Below are 20947 nucleotides of genomic sequence, written 5' to 3' on the forward strand. Positions count from 1 at the left end.
AAATGCTTGTCAATATGCTTAAGATGTAGCCTTGCTGAACAATGTTTTGTACAAAACAACAATTATTAAAGTCTTTTGGTTTATGATCCCGGATATCCAAACACGTGGGAAGTATTTGGAAAGCATTTGCAATAGTTTCAGGAGCACGTCCACCAAATGTACCAATGACAAACACTTTCCATATAAAGTTATGCCGTGTAAACGAGGGACATAGCTATAAGTGATCACTACCAGGGATGAGTGAATAAAGTTTGAAAGTAATTACTCAAATTTGTAATGGGTCTGGAAATTCTGACATGTAGCTCTATAGTAACATTACACTCCTATACAGACTTGAATTACAAAACTACAACAGAGAAGACGGAACTATGATCAATAACAAGGTGAGACTCAAAATCAGAAAAAGTATAGTAGCCAATATTCACAAATTCCCAACCACCGAGGCAGACCCATCCAATCCCATACTCCCAAATAGGAAGCTTTAGAACCTTTCAAACCATTAAGCCGGTGAGTATATCTTGGAAACCTACGAGAAGAGTTTGAAAGTTTTTAAACGTGCACGTGGACCCTTTGACCTTGCTTCAAGAAGCTTTGCTTTCAAAGTGTTCTCCTTTAAGCCCGGAGGCAATTTTGAAGAAGGCTCGGGGGCTTCAAGATCAGGAGATGCAAGTTTTTCCATCCATTGTCGTACTGGACTTGCCTGATTCCTCCATCCAGAGTTACTGCAAGAAGCCTCACCATAAGTACTGTCAATATTCAAGTTCCCACCATCCAACAATGAGAGTTGACTTCTTATTAGGTTATCAACCATGAAATTTGGATTTGTCTCATGACTTTCATCGGGTTTATTTCTATTTTGGTAACTGTTGTCTTGAGCGGCTTCGCAAAGTTCAGACTTTTGCAATATGCTTACATCAATTGGCTTCCCTTCTGTAGTTCTACCTTGTTCTGAATCCACTTCCAGGGAGTTTTTATTTCCATTACATGACATAGCCCAAGCCATCTGTTCTTCAAACTTAACTTGCAAGCTGGATGGAGTACGGTTTTGTAACCGTTCATAAGAGAGGTGTTTTTTCTTCATTTCATTTGATTTCACTGCTTCATCAATATGACCAACTAAAGCTTCATCCTCATGTGTTTTTAATTCATTTTTGCTTGGCTTGTTCAGCTCAAAACAATGTGAATCACTGCCTAAAGAATCTTCTTCATCACCCAGGTCCTGAGGTGCGCTCAGAGCCTCATTCAAAGGGACAGATTCAAGTGACTTGCGACGATCCCTTGGAAGTGGATTTTCCCTCTTAGAGTTATCAAGGCGTTTAGCTTGAAGAAAGGTTTCTATTTCAACGCTTAACTTGTCCACTATTGATTTCTTTTCTGTAAAGCCATGTTGAGCTTCTAGTTGCATCTGCATTCGTTCATCAAGCCATGATTCAGATAGATGGAGAATGAGACGATCACGGTCAGCCCTTCCAGCCCAATCCTTGTCTGATTTCTGTTTTAAAGCATGCACCTCTTGTTCATAGCCTTTAATTTCCCAAGCAAACTCGTCACAGAGGTGTTCCAATAATGTCCTAGATTTTTTCTCTCTTTCCAGCTCTTTGAGAGCAGTAGAAATAGAAGATTTCACCTCAGAAAGCTCCCGAGCCAACTTTCTATGAAGACTCTCTGATCTTTTCCTTAACTTCCTCTCATCTTCTAGCTCATCTCTCACGGACTGAACTGCAGCATGGATCCTTTCCTGTTCCTTACTCTTCCTAACTAGCTTATCTTCTGCAATTTGCTTCATCAAATCATCCATCTCATGTCGACCAGCTTGCCTATCTCGCATCAACTCTTTGATTTTGAGACGGGATTGGTCCAGCTCCATTTTCAATGCTTTTATAAATGACATATTAGACACATGCTGTTCTTCCAAGCTCCAGATCCGATTTAACACTTTGAGCAGTTCAGTAGATGTTTTAAGATTATACTGTGATTCACCTTCCCTTCCCTTAAAATCCAATGAACTGCTAGGAGTGACTGCAGGGTTGTAAGGTGCCACCTGCAAGAGAAAGGAATGTGAACCAACAAAAAAGTTACAGTGGAGAAAACCGATCGTGGAAGGTTAAGCAATTATGGGGCATTGAACAACAAAAGGCAATGGTACTGGGACTGACGATCAAGAAGAGAGCATATCCTGTACACATTGTGAATACTGTAATGCCTAGGAAGCCAACTGTGTGTAGATCCGCTTGACTGATATTCATAATACAATTTAGAAAAACTTAAAAGCTCTGTATGGTAACAGAAGCCATTTGACTTATCAAAAACATGTAATACAAGTCATTCGACTTAAACTCACAGCCCAAGGGGTATGTTTGGCATCACTTCATTCCCCAGATACATCTTTTGCTCCCTTCAGTGACGCAAACGTGTGGGTTCTTGATATTTCAAGGAAAATGCATGACTCCATATTTTTTCATATAGCATTCAGGGGAACAAATATGTGAATCTGCTATGTGCCTGATCAATTGTGTAGGACATATCGTAGTCACTCTGCCTTGTTCTGGATGCTTAGTAGTATTGCCTCCAGAAAAACCAATATTCAAATAATAACGGAATAATCCTTTTACAACACCTATTTTTCCCTTGAAATTAAAGGGAAAGAGCATTAAGTTGAATATGTCAAAAAGATCATGATGCTTACCTCCATCGAACTACCATAACTTGCGGGAGATAAAGGCTGCAAGGTATGATTGTTCCTTCCAATGGCTCGATGATGTTGCATCAGTGATGCAGCAATATGCCGCCTCAAACTGCTTGCACTCCCTGGCTGGCATGGGTAATCAGATATCAATCAGTTGTGAAGAGAGAACTTGGGCATTTGAGGTCCATCCTCTATAGGAAGTATCCATAACATGCACAGAGTTGACCAGGTATGTTCAAGAATTGGTAGTGCAAGATGACAAAGATAAAACACCCCTACCATAGCTCAGTTTTAAAAAGTTTGAATTGTTGACATACTAAACAACAAAGATATTATTATTTGATTATCCATGGAGTTGACCAAAGACATGGTGGCACAGTCGGGGTTGAAGAATTATGTAACACTTTCAAACATTCAGATTTCATTACCGAAGTCCAACTCATGAAGAGCTGGTCGAATTGGGAGAAGCTGTATGTATTATTAAGGATCAATCCAGATACATAGTTTAATTAGTAACAGTAATTTTTTTTTTTGTTGATATATTAGTAAGAGTAAAACTTCATTTAGTTAAATTAGAAATCATCTCCGGACACAAAATTAAACTTCAATTTTCTTAGCTTCAGTCTTCAGATGTGAACCGATTTCAAGATGTAAAATATATTCTAAAGTTGAATCAATATGAAGAACATTTTTTTTTATAAGTAATCAATATGAAGAACATAGCTGCTCTCACTTGGTTTAACATGGCTGGAAGGTATTGATTTATTCTTGGTGGGTTTTCTTCACTGGCTCTGATCAAGTTAGCTTGCTTGCAAAGCTTGTCCCACCCCTGGCCCTCATTTTATGGGAATGCTGGTTTGTTAGAAATGCAGCCAGGTTTGATGACCACTAGATACGTGGATTTCATTGTCAGAAAGGTTGTTCACTAGCTGCAGGAATTCAATTTCTTATTGAAGCCTGTTAACTTGTTTCTAGCTTGAAGCCTATTGCTCTCAATTTGCTTTATAATCCAAAACTGGCAGGAGGATCAAGGAAGCCTGTTTTGGCTAAATGGCGTCCTCTGCCCATTGGCAAGCTTAAGATGAACTTGGATGGGGAACCTAAAGGGAATCCAGGCTTTGCTGGTTGTGGAGAGGTGATTCAGTCCCATTCTAGTTCTTTCTCTTTTTTTCTTTCAATTTTTCTGTTTCTTGGGTGAGGAAGCAAATATATATAATGAGTTGTCTGCTTTAAATATGCTCTACTACTCTATTATCAGCTGAATGAGTAGGATTTAATTGTGGAGTCTGATTCATTAGCAGCTGTAAATTGGCTCAAAAATGGTACTCAGCACTGTTGCAGATACTAAGAGTTGTGGGATGATATTTTGCAGCTTTGTTCTCAAGTGTCCTTCTCAAGATTTTTCATGTTTATAGGGAAGGAAATGAGTTAACTAATGGACGGGCTAACCTTGTTGCTGCTGGTACCACTGCTTCTTTTTCTTCAATTCTCAGTTTCCTCAGCATTTGATGGGAATCTTTGTGCTCGATAGATTTGAACTTCCTTTTCGACAATACAACAGTTGTATTCTTTATCATGCTTTTGGATAATGTTTTTTTATTTGATCTTCTATATAGACATTTTGATGATATTGGCTTTCCACCACGTTAAAGTGACATTTTCAATGCACTTTGCATTCTCAAACTATCAAAATTGACATACTGCTTCCTCTTAGGATCTGACCATCAAAATTATGTCACGTCACCTATTTTAATGGTCAGAATTAAACTTGAGTGTAGTCAATATTTTGTAGTTGAGTTTTGCTATATACAAGCTAATTTGCGTACCAATCTACTGCCTTCATATTCAAAATTCAAATTAGTATCATTTTCATTAAAGTCTAACTTTCTTACCAATTACGTTGGATGGGTGAGTGTATTAGTGCACAGATTCATTTATAACCAAAATTTTCTTTTGTGAGTTTAGGGGCATTAGGTGTAAGTTTTGGTAGTTCGGGGTTTTAAATACAACATCTGATAGCTTGAGAGAGCTAGTTTTTCTTCTAAAAAAATCAATCAGGCAATCTTACCAGTGGGCTAAAATATAAGGGACTCGAATCCTATAAACCCACGATGACAATTTTATCACCCTATAACCGAAGAAACCAGGAAAGAAAATAAGACTTTCCTCATCAAAACCCTAACACTTACCTGTCCACCAAGATGAACAAACTAATCTGTGAATAAAAGAGTGGCGCTAGGCTTTGAACAAGTAAAATATACGTGATGTAAAGCATATATACAAAGAAGAAGAAAATGACAGATTTAATAATTACGAGACATTCTAACAAGCAATTATGACTGGCACAAAACTCCAATAATCATTAATGAGCCAAAGACGTGAAGAACAAAGACTCCCCCGCCCAAGTACAAAACTAGGTGTGAAGGGGGGAGAAAGGTAATCTTAAGCAACCAGAATCACTAAAGCAGAAACTTCAAACCTAGGGAAGAAAAAGAATATACCTGGTCAGGAGAACTAGGAGAATTGTCAGCCAAAAAGTGGGAAAGGTCAAGACCCTTGTCCTTGCTCGGCTTATTATAGTGGCGGTGTTGGTGGCGGCGCAGCCTGGAGTCAGGAAGAGGACCACCATTACTGACGCCCCGGTGCATTTTAGATGTTGGAAAATAAAGGTACTGGAACTCCCAGAGAGCCGCGGCAAGCTTTCTAGCAGAGGGAGGGTAGCTCTTAATGATGGTGTCATGGGCAGGAGGAGCCCAAAGTCTCCAAGAGCGCACTGGAGTACATGGGCCCCCTCTTTTCCCTATCAATACTACCCCTCTTCTCAACTTTTCTCCCAAATTTTCCTCCTTTTCCGCTCCCCCTTCCCCACTTTTCTCACCTCTTTCCATTATTTTTTTCTCTCTCTCTACGCTCGAGATGGTTCTTTCTCTCTCATTCTTTATTTACTATGTTTATTTTTTCTGTGAAGGGGTTTTTGGCCTTTTGCTATTCTCGTACTCTGGTTATGGCGTGTATTGGTTTTTCTTCACTGCTTCTTCTCCAGCTGCGTTGTTGATCTCCATGGCCAAAGAAGATCGCGAGAATTTGTTGGATTACCCGTCGTGCATTTACTCACGTCACCCGCCAAATAGGTAGCACCGGTGCCAAAAGATAAATGGTGGCTTTAAAAATAAATTTACATAACTGTAAATTATTTTTATTAGCTAATAATTTATGAAGTTATTTTTATAAAATACGCCGACACTTGTAACAAAAATATTTTAAAGTAACGAAATAGTTGTGAAGTATGTAAATATCGTATAATATTTTTAAAAATGTAAAATTTATTATTAAAAAATTAATTTTTTTTATATTAATTTCGTATTTAATTTTTAAAAAAAATTAAATAGTGCATACGTATTTTATTATTGTAAATATTATTTTTTAATATCTTAATATTCTTTTAAAGATTTTTTTATTCTTTATCACCCATAAACACTATAAAATCATAAATTGAACAATAAAATGAGATCGTTGAAGAATAAATACTAAAATTTAGTGACCAAAATTGTGTGTGACTATATTAGCAATATTCATATAATAATAATAATAAAGATAAGTAATAGAAGGTGGATTCTGACATGTAGACGACAAGACACGAACGTGTGATATTTTTTTGATTGATTGCCATATCTGATCCCTAAAGGCCATAGACTATCATCTAAATGTAACCTACTACTCACTAAACAACTTTAGATTATAAAGGCAAAAATTAAGTGTATGACAAATTTGGGTTTTCGTTTCAATGTGACATTTTGTTGTCATAATTCATCACTTCATTTAAATAATAACTAAAATCATAAATATTTTTAAGGTAAATATTTATATTCTCAATTAATTGAAAAAAAAAAAAAAACAAACAAATATTGATCTGCCTGCCATTAGTTTCCGTGCCGTGTTGGAGCTTCAATACGTGGACCGTTGGATCCAGGGGTGTAGCACTGTAGTAGACTAGTACGACGACTCGCCGTTTACAGTACCTGTCAGGAACATTTTTAACTTTTCCTTCACTATCGCCGTTTGTACAGTCAAAATATTCCAATCACTTCTTATGGTAATAATTTTTATATAGCTATTAAAAAAATATATATATATATATATATAATATAATAAATAATTTAAATTTTTTCAGAATTATAATATTAAAAAATAATATTTTTAATAATATTTTATTTAAAATTATATTATCTTATCTCACTATTCAAACCATATTTTACTCAAGTTACTTACACGACTCTCTCTACTCCTACCTAACTTGTCATTTTCATTTTATGAAAGCTTTCTCAATTTTGGTGAGCTATGGCGGTAAGTTGAGATCAAAATTAAAAGATAATTAAAATATTATTATTTTAATATTTAAAAAATTAAATTTTTTATTATATTTTATATAAAAATTAAAAAAAAGTATAATAATTAAATAAAATAAAATGAGATGTATTGAGATCAACTCTAAATCTAAATGAAACTTTTTTAAATTAGTAATGTGCTTTCGTTAATATTGAAATATGTTGTTTTTTTAATTAATTTAAGTTTTTTGTTTTGTTTTAAAAAAAAAAGACATTTGTAGTTTAGCTCTAAGTCAATATTAGAATCTTGGAAATAAGTAACCAAAATGTTATTTACACTAATAATTTTATGCATACTTGCTGACGTATCAATTATAAAAATAATAAAAATTTTAAAATTTCAAATTTCAAATTCGAGTTTAAAAAAATTCATAAAAATAAGTCGAGTCCTCAAATACGTGGATAAAATTATATATATATATATATGTATATATATATATATATATGTATATATGTAAATTTACGGAATAACAAGTAATAGTAAGGCTCAAATGATGAGGAACTCAGTGCAAGCAATATGGTCAAAAAGCTTGAGTTGCCCTTTTTAGAATTTTGCTATATACAAACGTAGTTGCATACTGTATATCAATATTGATTTATTTATATTTAAAATTTAAATTAACACTATTTTTAATAAAATTTACATTTTGATCAATCACATCATATTAATATACAGATTAATGTATAATTATACTTATAACTATATTTTTCCCCTTTTTTTTTTAACTTCTGTATAGACGATGATTAATCACTATCTCGTGTTTTGGAAGAAGAAGAAGGAGAAAGAATGAATATATATTGAGGGTTGCCTCCGCTGGGCTCCATTGATATTGAAAAGACCCTATTTTTGACTGTTTTATGCCATATTTAGGTCAATTGCTTCCAGCTGGAAAAATTCCTTTTTAACTACAAATCATGCAGTTATCACGGCATTGACAACTCTCTAGTTTTTTTCTCTCTTTTTTCAAATTATATTGAGTTCGACACTCGAAGAACTCACTGTGACATGAAAATATGTTACTGATCATTACTTTTTAATAAGAAAAATTTTATTTTTTTAAATTATTTCAAGCATTTTTTTAAAATACACACAAGTTTTAAAAAATAAAAACTTTATATACAATTACTTTTAAGTACCCATCTTTAATATTCCTAGTAGGATTCTTTTTAATAATTATTATTTACACTTGTCTCAATGTGATATAAAATAATTGATAAATATTTTAATAATTTAATACCCCGTCATGAACTGACAAGAGAACGAGCATTCAAAAAAAAAAAAAAAGGAAAAGACATGGATCCCCATCTCCCTGCACTGCCTTGTAGGTCTACAAAATAATGAAAACAGGCTGGCTCGCAAAGACTGGGAAAATAGAGTTAGTAAAACTGGGCCGGGAACATGGAGGGGCCCGGCTAATGCTTGCGGTATCCACTGGGCCCATTTTTCTATGGCTTCGAAGGCAGTAAATAAGGACACTTTAGCCGTTCATGTCCATGACGGTGGGATCTGCAAATTGGGCTAATTATACCATGTCTAGTTGCCTCATAAATCCAATCTACTTTTTTTTCTTTTTTTATTTTTTAAGTAATGATCAGTATAATTATAAAATATACAAACCTCATATAATTATTTTAAAAAAGAGTATAATTTATTATTAAAAAATTAATTTATTTCCATATATGTATCATATTTATTCACTTATTTCAATATATTTACATTGCATTTATATATTTACGACCGTAATTATATTTGTTTTTATGAGCCTGAAAAAGAACCGTTACTACAAAATACTACAATTTGATATTACATTTTTAATTAATTTTATAATAAAAAATATTTTACAATAAAACATAATGAATCAAATTAATTTATAAATTTATTTTTATAAGCTCTCAATGTACTAAACGTTTCTCTTTGTAAATAGTTAGTAGCATGAAGTTCAAAGTAAGCGTGAGCTCTTATTTTTCACAACTCGACCCATATCATGAAACGGGTGTGAGTTTTTTTCTATTATTTAACGTGGAAACTGATCCTTCATTTACATAGTTAAATTCAATGAGAATTTAAGCGACGACGTTTTGTAGTCGGCAATGAAAGTTGAGCTCATATTGTCAGAAGGTCAATGATTCTGACAATATTCTGTAGACAGCAATATATATCATCAGTGCCAATGAATTACGAGATATTGATCATGATCATGGGTATGTACCTCGATCATGACAGTCGTGCAGCATCGCAAGAATCGATGATCATGCTTTCCAAATAATTCAGAATTTGTAAATAGTAATTATGATCTGTGTATGCCCTAATTGCCTCTTCGAATTTTGGAGGAAGCACTATTCACTCCCGATCAATAAGTTGTTTTTGCGAGGCGTCACAAATTTCTAAATCTATTAAAATTAGTTTAAACTATAATCTATTTTTTTACATCTATTTTACTATTGTTTTATTTTTTTATTATTAATTAAAATTTTAAAAAAAAAGTCTCAGATCTTAATGGTATGTCTCCTTTATTTTTTTTTAAATATTAGTCTATTGTTAAAAATTTGGTGTCTAAATCTGTTTTATGTTGTTTATGTAATTGGTATGTTCCTACAAATTTTAATGAGACTTTTGAAGTGCTTATTCCTAAAAAGAAAAAATTTGAAACTATGAAGGGTTTTAGGCCTATTAGCTTATATAATATGGTTTATAAGATCATTGCTAAAGTCATTGTTAATAACTTTAAAATCATCTTACCAAAGCTAGTCTCAGATTGTCAAAGTGTCTTTGTTCCAGAATGCTTAATAATAGACAATATGTTGGTAGCATATGAATCTGTCCATGCTATAAAGAATAGAAAAAGAGGTCATAGGGGAGTGATGTTTGCAAAATTAGACATGAGTAAAATATATGACAGAATAGAGTGGTGTTTCTTAGAGCAAATTATGTTGAAACTTGGTTTTCATCATCAATGGGTAAGACTAGTGAAGTCATGTATCATATTCTGTTGAATGGGGTGCCTACCTCTTCTTTTGTGCCTTCCTGTGGTTTGCGGTGATTCTTTATCACCTTGTTGGTTTTATGCACTAAAGCTCTATCATCTTTGTTAAAGTATGCTGATAATTATTGGATGATTAAGGGTGCTAAGGTATGTTCTCGAGCACTTACTATTAATCATTTATATTTTGCAGATAATAATTTATTATTTTGCCAAGCCACTTGTGCTAAAAATAAGGCCTTGAGACATCTTTTGGCCTCTTATGAATCTGTTTCAAGGCAACAATTGAATTTGGATAAAACTGAGTTACTATTTAGCCCTAATGTGAGAGAGGATGATATTTCAGCTATTATGGCAATTTGAAATGTTTCTCATTACATCACCATTCTCGTATTTGGGGCTTCCCTCATTTGTTGGGAGGACTAAAAGTGCTACTTTTCAATATTTGAAAGGAAATGTGTGGGGTAAGGTTCATGGGTGGAAAGAACAGTTATTATCTCAAGTCGAAAGGAAAATTTTTATCAAAGCAGTGGTTCAAGCATTACCAATATATACAATGAGCTGCTTTTTGTTACCCAAGTGAGTCTGTGGTGAGTTGAAAGCTATGCTTGCTCGCTTTTGGTAGGGACAAAGAAATTCAAAACTTAAGATGGACTGGTTGAATTGGAAGCAAACGTGTGATTCAAAATTTAAGAAGAGGGATGAGTTTTAAAAATCTGAAAATGTTTAATTTGGCTCTACGTACTAAACAATGGTAGAGGCTGTTAACAGAACCTCAATCTTTGTTGTCATGGTATTTAAAGCCAAGTATTTTTCTAATGTGAATTTTTTGCATGCTAGTTCACCAAGAAAGTCCTCTTATGTTTGGAGGAGCATTTTTGCTTTTAAGAAGATTTTGTGTTCTGGCTGTATGTGGAATGTTGGTAAGGGTGACAAAGTCCGTATCATGCTAGATAGGTGGCTGCCAATGAATGTTCAACTGCTACCTCAATCTCCTCAGCATAGCATTCAATCCCATACCACTATTGATTATTTATTAATGCAAAATTTATCCTTGTGGAATAGGGAATTGGTGTTTTAAATTTTTCCTGCAAATGTGGTTATCTCTATATGTTCCCTTCCTTTGCTATCCAGACAGGAAGATGACAGAATCATGTGGTTGGGCAATAAGAATGGGACATACTCTATAAAGTTAGGGAATTATTTAGCTTTAAACTTGTTCTCACTAAATGATGGACTGAAAGCTCTCATTTAGAAGCAACTAATTGGTTTTGGGGAAACTTATGGAATGTAAAGCTAGTTAGAAAAGTGAAGAACTTTGGATGGGGGCGTGTAAGGATAGTTTACCTACAAAACACAATTTGTTGAAAAAAGGAATTTTTTTATTCAGCTTGATGTGTTCATTGTAAGCTATGGAAGGAACATGTTTTTCATGCTATTTGTGGATGTTCGGTAGTGCATGGGGCTTGGGCAGCCCGCTATCCACAGATTCTACATTATTTACATCAGGCTGGTAGCTTTTCAGAGTTGGTTTGGGTATTGATGAAATTTGATCCTAATTTAGTTCCTATATTTATTACCATTTCATGGGGTGTTTGGAAATATAGGAATTTAAAAAAATTTCAGAACTTTGATTGTTGTCTTTTTGAATTAATTGGTAATTTCCTTGGGTATGTTGAGAGTTATCTTCATCTAAAGAAATGTCGTGTAGTGTTGTATAAAGAAAAAGGTGCTCTCTTGAAAAGCTCGTACTCAAGGTAAGGGGAAGCTTAATTTTGATGGAGCTTTATTTCATTCATCCGCATCGACTACCATTGGTGTTATTTTACGAGATGATCATGTGGATGTTTTGATGGTTGTAAGCTGTAAGGAGCATGGGGTTTTTAAAGTTGATGATATTGAAGCTTTAGCAGTTTTGAGAGGTTTGCAGTTAATACTTCATAATGGTTTGTCGAATCTGATTTTGGAATGTGACTTGCTTATTATTGTTGAAGCTATTTGTTCCAGTGAAGCTAACTTTTCTAAGCAAGAGACTGTAATCATTGAGATTAAAAACCTTTTTTGGTGTTTGAATTCATCTGAAGTTCTCCATGTTGGTCATCAAGGGAATGAGCTGCTCATCCTCTTGCAAGACATGCTTATTTTATTGATGATATGTTGCAATGGTGGTATTCATGTTTAGAATTTATTCAATCTAGAGTTTTTTTAGATGCTGCCATGTAACTATGTAGGGTTGGATTCTTTATTGTCTCTTCTTTAAGAATGAAGTTCTATTGTTATTATTGATAAAAATAAAAATAAAAATCGTCTCTCGGACATTTATTTGTAGGTGTTGAGTTTTCTTTTTTTATAAATAGTGAGATTGAGTCTTTGTTTAGGTAGAGAGTATATTATCTTTTGGACGTTTTTCTATAGAGAGCATTAGTAATAATGAAGACCAGACCAATTACAAAAAGAAATAGTGTACTAATAAAATTTCAGATTCATTGTTTTGGTTTATGATGTCACGTTTGATATGAAGACATCTCAAAATGTATCTGATCATATATGTAAGTTTTTTTGATGAATGAATGATGATAATTTTCTTTAAAAAATATTTTTATTAAAATTAAGATTTTTTTTACAATTTTTATTTATTTAAACACCTTCAATTATGAAAGATATGACATATCGCATAGATTTTACTGTATTAAATATAATTATTGAATAATATTTAATATAGTAATATTCATATTGTACCTAACTTCGCTAGCTAACTTACTTTCAAGTATACAACGTACTGTTTGGACAAAACGTGGCATCCCCTCCCATTCCATGGTAGATTTAAAAACATGGCCCAATCAAGGATAGAATTGAAAGAGAGAGAACCCAATGATGATTCAAAAGAAAACGTTTGTTAAATACAGAGTCAAAACATAGTTCTCAACTAACACGGAAAATTAAAGAAAGCTAGCACTTAAAAATGCGTGTAATGATGACTCACGACCACTGGATGAGAAGACCATATCTTTTGTCCCGGTCCTGATTGGGAACGTGGCTTCGTGGGAGATGAAATGGTGGTTAGGTGCTAATGCGTGTGGCATCTTACGTGTAAATCATTTGCAAGCCAAGCTACGCTAAAGGTTTCTTTCTGCTTTTTTAAGGTAGGGATCAGCAAATCCCGCCTCCATTTCTCCAGATGCATCCAAAGGCTATACAATATGCATGCACCAACTATATTACTATTTTCATGAGAGATTTACGTCTGATTAATTTTTCATATAGTTTTAAATATTTGATAAATATAATATAATTATTTTTATGTACCTATTTCTTTTTCTTCTCTTTCGTCTTAAAAATGTAATACCTTATATAATAAGAATAGAAATAGATAATATATGAGATTCTATATTATCTGAAAATAAATAATTATTACTCTTTATAAAGTTTTAATAAGATTCTACTTATATAATTGATTAATCATTTTAAAATATAGAACATGTGATTTGAGCTTTCCATTAAGCAGTTACAGAAATGATTATTATAAGAGGTGTTCATTGAATAATGAAATGAGATAAAAATTTCTCAAAACTTTTTAATTTTCTTTCCAAACATCACTCTTGCAAAACACTTTTCAATTTCAAATTCTTGATCTTTTCATTTTATCATTATAATTTTTATAAATTTCAAAACAAAATGTAAAAATCAATACAATTTTTTCAAACTTAAAACAAAAATAATATTAAAAACTATATTCAAATAATCTTTTAACTTTATAATATTTTTATTCAATCTTTTCTCTCTTCTTTTCTAAAACTTAATAAAACTTCTTAACTCAAATTATTACTCTACTATTTATAAATTATTTTACTATTATTATTCATAGAAGTCTAAGATAGTCAAAGTATCGAAAATGAGTCCTAATAAATGTTATACAACTCTATTCAGAATGGAAGACGCACTTGCTTATTTTTGGGGAAAAAGGTTCTTCCATCAATTGATTAACTCCACTACTTTAAAGTAGCGTTTGTAATTATTCGGTATTATTTTAGTGTATGGATGAGTCTGTGCCAAAGGAAAAGATCAAGGCCTTAATATATAGATAGACATATTATATACATATATATATATATATATAGAGAGAGAGAGAGAGAGAGAGAGAGAGAGAGAGAGAGGTGCTAGGGTACATAAATTTCTACATCTTTTTTTTTTTTTTTAACTTAATAGTGTAAACTTTTTTTTTCTATTTTTCTCAAAATTTTTAAACCTATTTTAAAGATTTTAAAAATAAAAAATCATAAAATTATTAAAAAATATTTCTTTAATTATTAAGTTAAAAAAATTCGATTTAAAATAGGGTTACATTTTTTGGATGCCCCAATCATTTCTTTTATATATTTATATAAATATATGTATTTATATTGAAGTCATTTATGCGTTGTCCTGCCACATTCATGTACAATATAATATTTAGAGGATTCGCCACATTGTCACTACTGCCCTTTCCGTTTAATTATTCATGCAGTTAAATGAAATGAAATAAGATATTTTATTAAATATTAAATAAAATATTATTATAATATAATATTTTAATATTAATTTTATTTTAAATTTTAAAAAAATTAAATTATTTATTATATTTTATATAAAATTTTATAATATTTATAATAATTATATGAGATAAAATAGTTTAAATTTAAATATTCAAACCAGTCTCTATGAATGCAAGGTGATTTTCTCAGAAAGCACAAACTCGAAAGTGAAAGTCAGCTTACAAAAATTACATATATATATATATATATATATATGTATATAGTTTAAGAAGTGGAAACCTATTTATATATTAGAAATAACCTATATATTCTAGCTGCTGACTAATCTTAGAGAAAAAGCTACGAACATAATTAATGGAGATGGAGGTGCTGATAAATTTATAGCCCATTTTCTTGGACAATGATGGCATTCCAACTTATTTATCATCGGTTTACTGCTCACAAATATAAAATAGATTTCAGAATTAGAAATTAATTCTTTATAATACTGTTTCGTCCCTTTTATTTACTTTTTATTATTATCTATTAGTTATGTTGTGAAGAGATTGTACACGAGTTGGTGATCTATCATTATTCTTTCTTTAATTTGCTGAGAAGAGAGGCCTACGTAGTCTCAAAGAATAAGCATCAATGGAGGGAGGGGCTCAGGGGCCTCCTCCTCTAAGGTTCAGTGCTTTTGCTGAAAAAGTTTGTTCATGCGCTTACTGATTTTATATATATATATATATATATATATACACACACACACACACACACTGAGTCGGAGTAAGTGTAAAGACATTTATCTAATTAGCTGAGACAAATTTTTTAATAAAAATAATATGATTTTTTACAAAAAAAAAATTAATTAATATATAATTTAATACACAAAATTAGAATAATCAAATTTTAAGAAATATCTTTAGATAATGATAAGTTAGTGAAATATAATGATTATATGTTTTGATAGATTATAAAACAAAAAAAAATTTGTTCAAAATAGACCATAGTTTAATACAATTTATAGAGTAGAGTAACATGAACAAATTAAAGTCTTATTTTTTTTTTCAAAAGTAGAATAGACAATGCAAATGTTTTTTCAGCACACGAAAATACTACTTAGCTTGTTTGGGGGATAATTGATCATTATATGTCTTCTTTTATGGGATTAATTGAGACTACATTCAATTTTTTGTGATGCTGTAGTTTGAGTTGATCAAGGTTTGCACCAAGTTGAATCACCTATTTTCTTTGTGAACTCTGTGTTGCAATATTTTCTAAATATGACAAATGCTCTTACATGATATGAATTTAATGCGTGTGTATAGTCAATAAAAAAGTTGTACTTAGTAATCATGTGATTACAATAACTTTTGTTAAATAATCGCCACTTATAACAAACAAAAAGTGTATTCAATTATGAGTATAAATTTCAAAATGTTATTTATTGATCAATCTCAAATCGGTTTTACGTTTTCTAATACTGAATTAGATCAGTTCACATATTATATATATTTTATTAATTTTTAATATTATATATAATATATTTTATATTATATATACTTTTTTATATATAATTATATATGAAATAATATATTATAATTTATAACATAACATTTTAATCTTAAAAATTAACATTAATTTGATCATATATTTTAAATATAATATATATAATATATACAAAGGACGTTTGCCCAAAATATTATTTTTAAATAATTAATATTTTTTTTATCAAGGAAACTTTTTTGATTAATAATGTAATACTTTTAGAAAAAATATATATATAATTTCTAGCATCAAATGGTAAGATAGACTTAAATTGGTTTTAAAATATTTAAAATTAAAATCTTATTATTTACTATTACATGTGCTCTTAGGTATGGTTGGAAACAACAAATACGTGAATAAAATAATAATAATAATAATAATAATAATAATAACCTTGAACCAAAACTGTGTATCGCAGGAGATAAACCATTAATAATAAAGTAACGTATATAGCACGTTTTCTTAGTTTAATAAAAATATTATTTTTAAAAAGTGATATAATTTTTATAAAGAAATAAAATATTAAGGTTTTTATAAGATATTATTATTTGATTTTAATGTTTCATAATGAATTTAAATTGATAAATAAATAATATTTTATTGAAATAATTGTATTCGTAAATATAGTTGGTAAATAGATTTAAACTTAATTATTTTACATTTATCTTTCTTTATATAAGGAATGAATAGAAAGTTTAAATCACAATATAAATTTATATATAATATAAATTATAATTTATATAAAATATCATATATATATATAATAGAATATAGAATATATAGTTATATAATTTATATATATAATAGAATATATATATATATATCTAATATACCTCATAAATAAATAATCATCAATGTATGGGTTCCAGGATTAATGTATGCTCCATGAACTTTGGTAACTATGAAATTTATTCATAAGTGATTGGGAGAGATTAAAAAAATAAGAACTTTTAAGAAGAGAGAAAGAGCTATTTTAATTTATTCATGTAACTAACGACGTTAATTTTAATGGTAAAATAACAAAAACCATTAAACCAACAAAATTTCGTTAGATAGTCACTTTATATATATATATATTAAATACATTTTATTGCCTAATAAATTTTTAACATATTTCTTTTGATAAATACATTAGTAATATTAATATACTTAATTTATTAAACTCAGAAAACCGAACCGGAACTGCTAAAATCGAAAGTATTAGTTTAAAGAAATAATTGGTGCGTAATCAATTTTATAAAATATAAAACCAGTATTACTGATTAGGTCTTAGATTTTGTCTAAAACTAGATTAGACCAATTACACCTTTAAGCTTAATTCTACTCCCTATTTTATGTTATTTAATATTCTAAAACATTTAACTTTTGTTAAAAAATTTGATGATGAGTTAAACGGATGAATAGAATTATATGAGTTAAATGGATTAATAAAATTTTACATTCACATAACAAAATATTTAACTAATTATAACTAAAATTGAGCATAATTTCTTATATATCATTTTTTGTTAATACGTAGCTTCAAATACTAGAATATTTACTTGTAATGTTGAAGGATAATTTACGTGTACTTATTTTTATAGCGTTACTTATTAATATTTATTGATTTAATATCCGGAAAGCAAAACAATTAATGCCAATAATTCGAAGATAAAATAGTGCTTATAACCACTTTCTAGGAGAAAAAACAATATTGATGCTTTTCATCAAGGATGCGAGGAGGGGGCCGGGGGGTTGGGGGGATGTTTATTACCGCAGCAGTACTGTTTATCAATGGTGTAAAAGTTACTTTATTACTATAGCTACTACTAGATAGCCTCTTATTATAATATATATATATATATATAAATAAATATAATATGACCCCTTAAATGTTGCTAAAGCAAACACACCACCGATGTATAAAAAAAGAAAAGAAGGCATATATGCCAGCTAGGATTCTTAGACGATCCGAGATTTCTGTTTAGACATTTAGGGGGTAGAGATAAAAATTTTGAGTTTAAGATGAGAGTTTAAAATATTAATTTTAGTAATATTATTGTATTGGAATTTGAAAAAGTTATATTGGAATTTGAAAAAGTTGAATTATTTATTATATTTTATATGGAGATTTAGAAAATGTGTAATAATGAGATGAGAATTTTGAATTTGAAATGAGAATTTTTTATTACCAAGCCTGCTGTGATGACCCGCTTTTAAGTGTATTTTCGCTGAAGTATTTGTTTTTATTTAATTAATATACTAGTTATTTTATTTTAATGTATTTGCGTTTTTAAAATTGGGTTTTAATTTAATTTAATTTATTTGAGGTTGTGTTTTATTTCTTTAAGCTGTTTAGTGGTTTTAATCTTTTTGGCGGTTTGTTTCGTTTTCCCGGAGTGAGGATTGGACCTCATCTCTTTTCACATCTTTTTCCCTTTTTTCTCTTTTTCCCTTTTTCTTTTTCCCTTCTCTTTCCTTTTTCCTTCTTTTCTTTTTCTTCTTTTTCTTTTTCTCTCTCCTCTCTCCCCGATTCGGACCCCCCCGAGCTCTCTCTCTCTCCTCCCTCTCCCTCACGCCGGCGCCACCTTCTCTCTACCTTACCGCCGCCGTCCGGCCACCAACCGGACCCCCACCGGTCTCATTCTCTTCCTCTCCCTCCGGTGCACCACCCCTCCAAAACCCACCCCCAACCGGCCGGCCATTTGGCCGGAAAAAGCTTCCAAAGGGCGCACGGATTTCACTCCAATCCGCCGCCGTCGCTCCACCTCCGGCCACCATTTCTTCACCACTTCATCACCGGTCCCTTGCCGTCCTAACCCACCCATTTCCGGCCTCCAACGACCACCGGAGCAGCTCCCACGAGCTTGTTTTCCGATTTGCCATTTTCGGCCATTTCCGGCCATTCCGCCGCCACCCACGGCCGTCCGTCACTTCCAATAGCTTCACAACCACCTCTAGACCATTCCCTATCAATCCCGTGTCCTAGTTTGTCCCCGTTCAAAAGTGGGTTTTTCAGACCCACGGCCACAGTGAATTTTCACTGTGACGTTGCTGTTTTTCCGCCGTTTGCAACGCCGCTTGTTTTCTAAAATTGCCATATAGCGCTGTAAGTATTTTCCAAACCCTATTTTCAGATTTTAATATATATTGCTCATTCAAATATTTTACTGTTGTTGGTTGTTGATTCCGGACTGAGTCCGAGGAGTTTCGGGAGTCGGATGGATGGAGGACGGAGTTGTCTGTGTAATTGATTATGTTGGTTGGTTATTTTTATTATGCTTTGATTTGGCATTTCATGGTGCATGCATGTGTGTTTTTGTTCACGTGTGAAAAGCCTGTGTATTGGCGTGAGTGGTTTTACGGGTGCGTGTGTATCACGAGCCCAAGCCGGGATGGGTTATTATCTCGGTGGAGCTCCTCTGGTCACTCGGGAGCGGAATAAACTGAGTGATGTCCCCTGAGTTGTCGAGAGAGATGACGAGAGCGGGGCTAGGGGATGCTTGGCTACGAACGCGCCGGGCGCGAAACCGGGCATCGCCCTACTCACCGACTCCGTGGCCCTTTGCTGGCGAGGGCTAGAGGATGCTTGGCTACGCACGCGCGGGAGGCGCGGAACTGGGCATCGCTCGTTAGGTGTCACATGCGTGGTGGTACTCTACGGTGTGACACCGGAGCCAGGGTGTGCGGGTGACCCCTAGGGGAGGTCATGGTGCATACGGTTAAAATTGGATAATGGTTTGTGAGGCCAAATGGGACTTTTGGCGTGGGCCAGATGGACTTCTGGCGAGATATTGGGCCGGATGGACTTCCAGCGAGATATTGGGCCAAATGGACTTTTGGCGGCCAAATGTGGCTTTTGGCGTGTTTTTCGGAAAGGATATGTTTTTGGGCCAAATGGGTTTTTGGCGTGTGTGGAAAACTGGTGTTTTTGGGCTTTGTGCATTGGGCATGTTTCATGCATCTTGTTTGAGTTATATGTGTTTTTATCTGGTAGTGTTTGGGGTTTTACTTACCTGCGGAACCATTTGTGGTTCCGTAGCTTTTGGTGCAGGAGTTGAGGATGAGGAGGAAGAGGTTGAGCCCGAGGATGCGGCTCCGCCGGGTTGCTGATGCTATCTTTTATATTTGTTTAAAACTGCATTTGTGTTTTGTAATATTTTTATCTATGTATGTTTTAAACAGCTTGTATTACGTTAAGAAATTCTGGTACTTAGTTATGACTTTCTTTATCCGCTGCGAGTTTCTCTGTACACATCTGTTGCCTTGCACACACTCGGCACCCGACGATGGGATGGTGACCCGGGTTGTCACCATCCGGACGTCTCAATTTCCCCGTGTTCGGGCGTGGGGATTTTGGGGGCGTCACACCTGCGGGAAGCATTTCACACCAATAATTTTAAAAAATAATTACTGTTTTAATTTTTCTTTTAAAGTTGAATATATGGATCTCACAGCCAATGGTATTTTTTCAAAAAAAAAATTAAAATATAAACAATATTTTATGCTAACTGATAATATGTTTAATATTAGATTAATGCTAGGTACAAACCTAAGCTACTTTTTTTTTTTTTAATAGTAGGTCTCATTAATTTTTTAAGAATTTATATAAAAATTCCCTTCCTTAAATCTATATCTAACATTTATTAAAAATCTTAAATCTAGATTCTAACTCCACGGTTTGACTTAAATTCAGTTAAATAATTTAAGAGAATGCTTTGTCCACAGAGAAAGGCCATCGAATAAATTAAGTTAATTAAGTTAAATGATATATGTAACCCATCCTAAAATTGAATGTTATCATTCCAATCAAGATTAAGTTAATTTAAGTACTATTCTACAATGGATAAACCATTC

General features: G+C 32.4%; 1 protein-coding gene across 1 annotated transcript; it reads right to left on the minus strand.

Moving 5' to 3' along the window:
- Window positions 1-237: 237 nt before the first annotated feature.
- Window positions 238-5794, minus strand: LOC122281338 (uncharacterized protein At5g41620). The gene is made up of 3 exons (XM_043092741.1): window positions 5188-5794; window positions 2687-2812; window positions 238-2041 (listed from the first exon to the last, which is right to left on the minus strand). Exons 1-3 carry the CDS (start codon window positions 5572-5574, stop codon window positions 527-529), a joined length of 2028 nt encoding a protein of 675 aa, XP_042948675.1. The 5' UTR covers window positions 5575-5794; the 3' UTR covers window positions 238-526.
- Between the last annotated feature and the right edge of the window lie 15153 nt (window positions 5795-20947).

This window comes from Carya illinoinensis, chromosome 11 (assembly GCF_018687715.1).
Source record: "Carya illinoinensis cultivar Pawnee chromosome 11, C.illinoinensisPawnee_v1, whole genome shotgun sequence".
Classification (NCBI taxonomy): domain Eukaryota; kingdom Viridiplantae; phylum Streptophyta; class Magnoliopsida; order Fagales; family Juglandaceae; genus Carya; species Carya illinoinensis.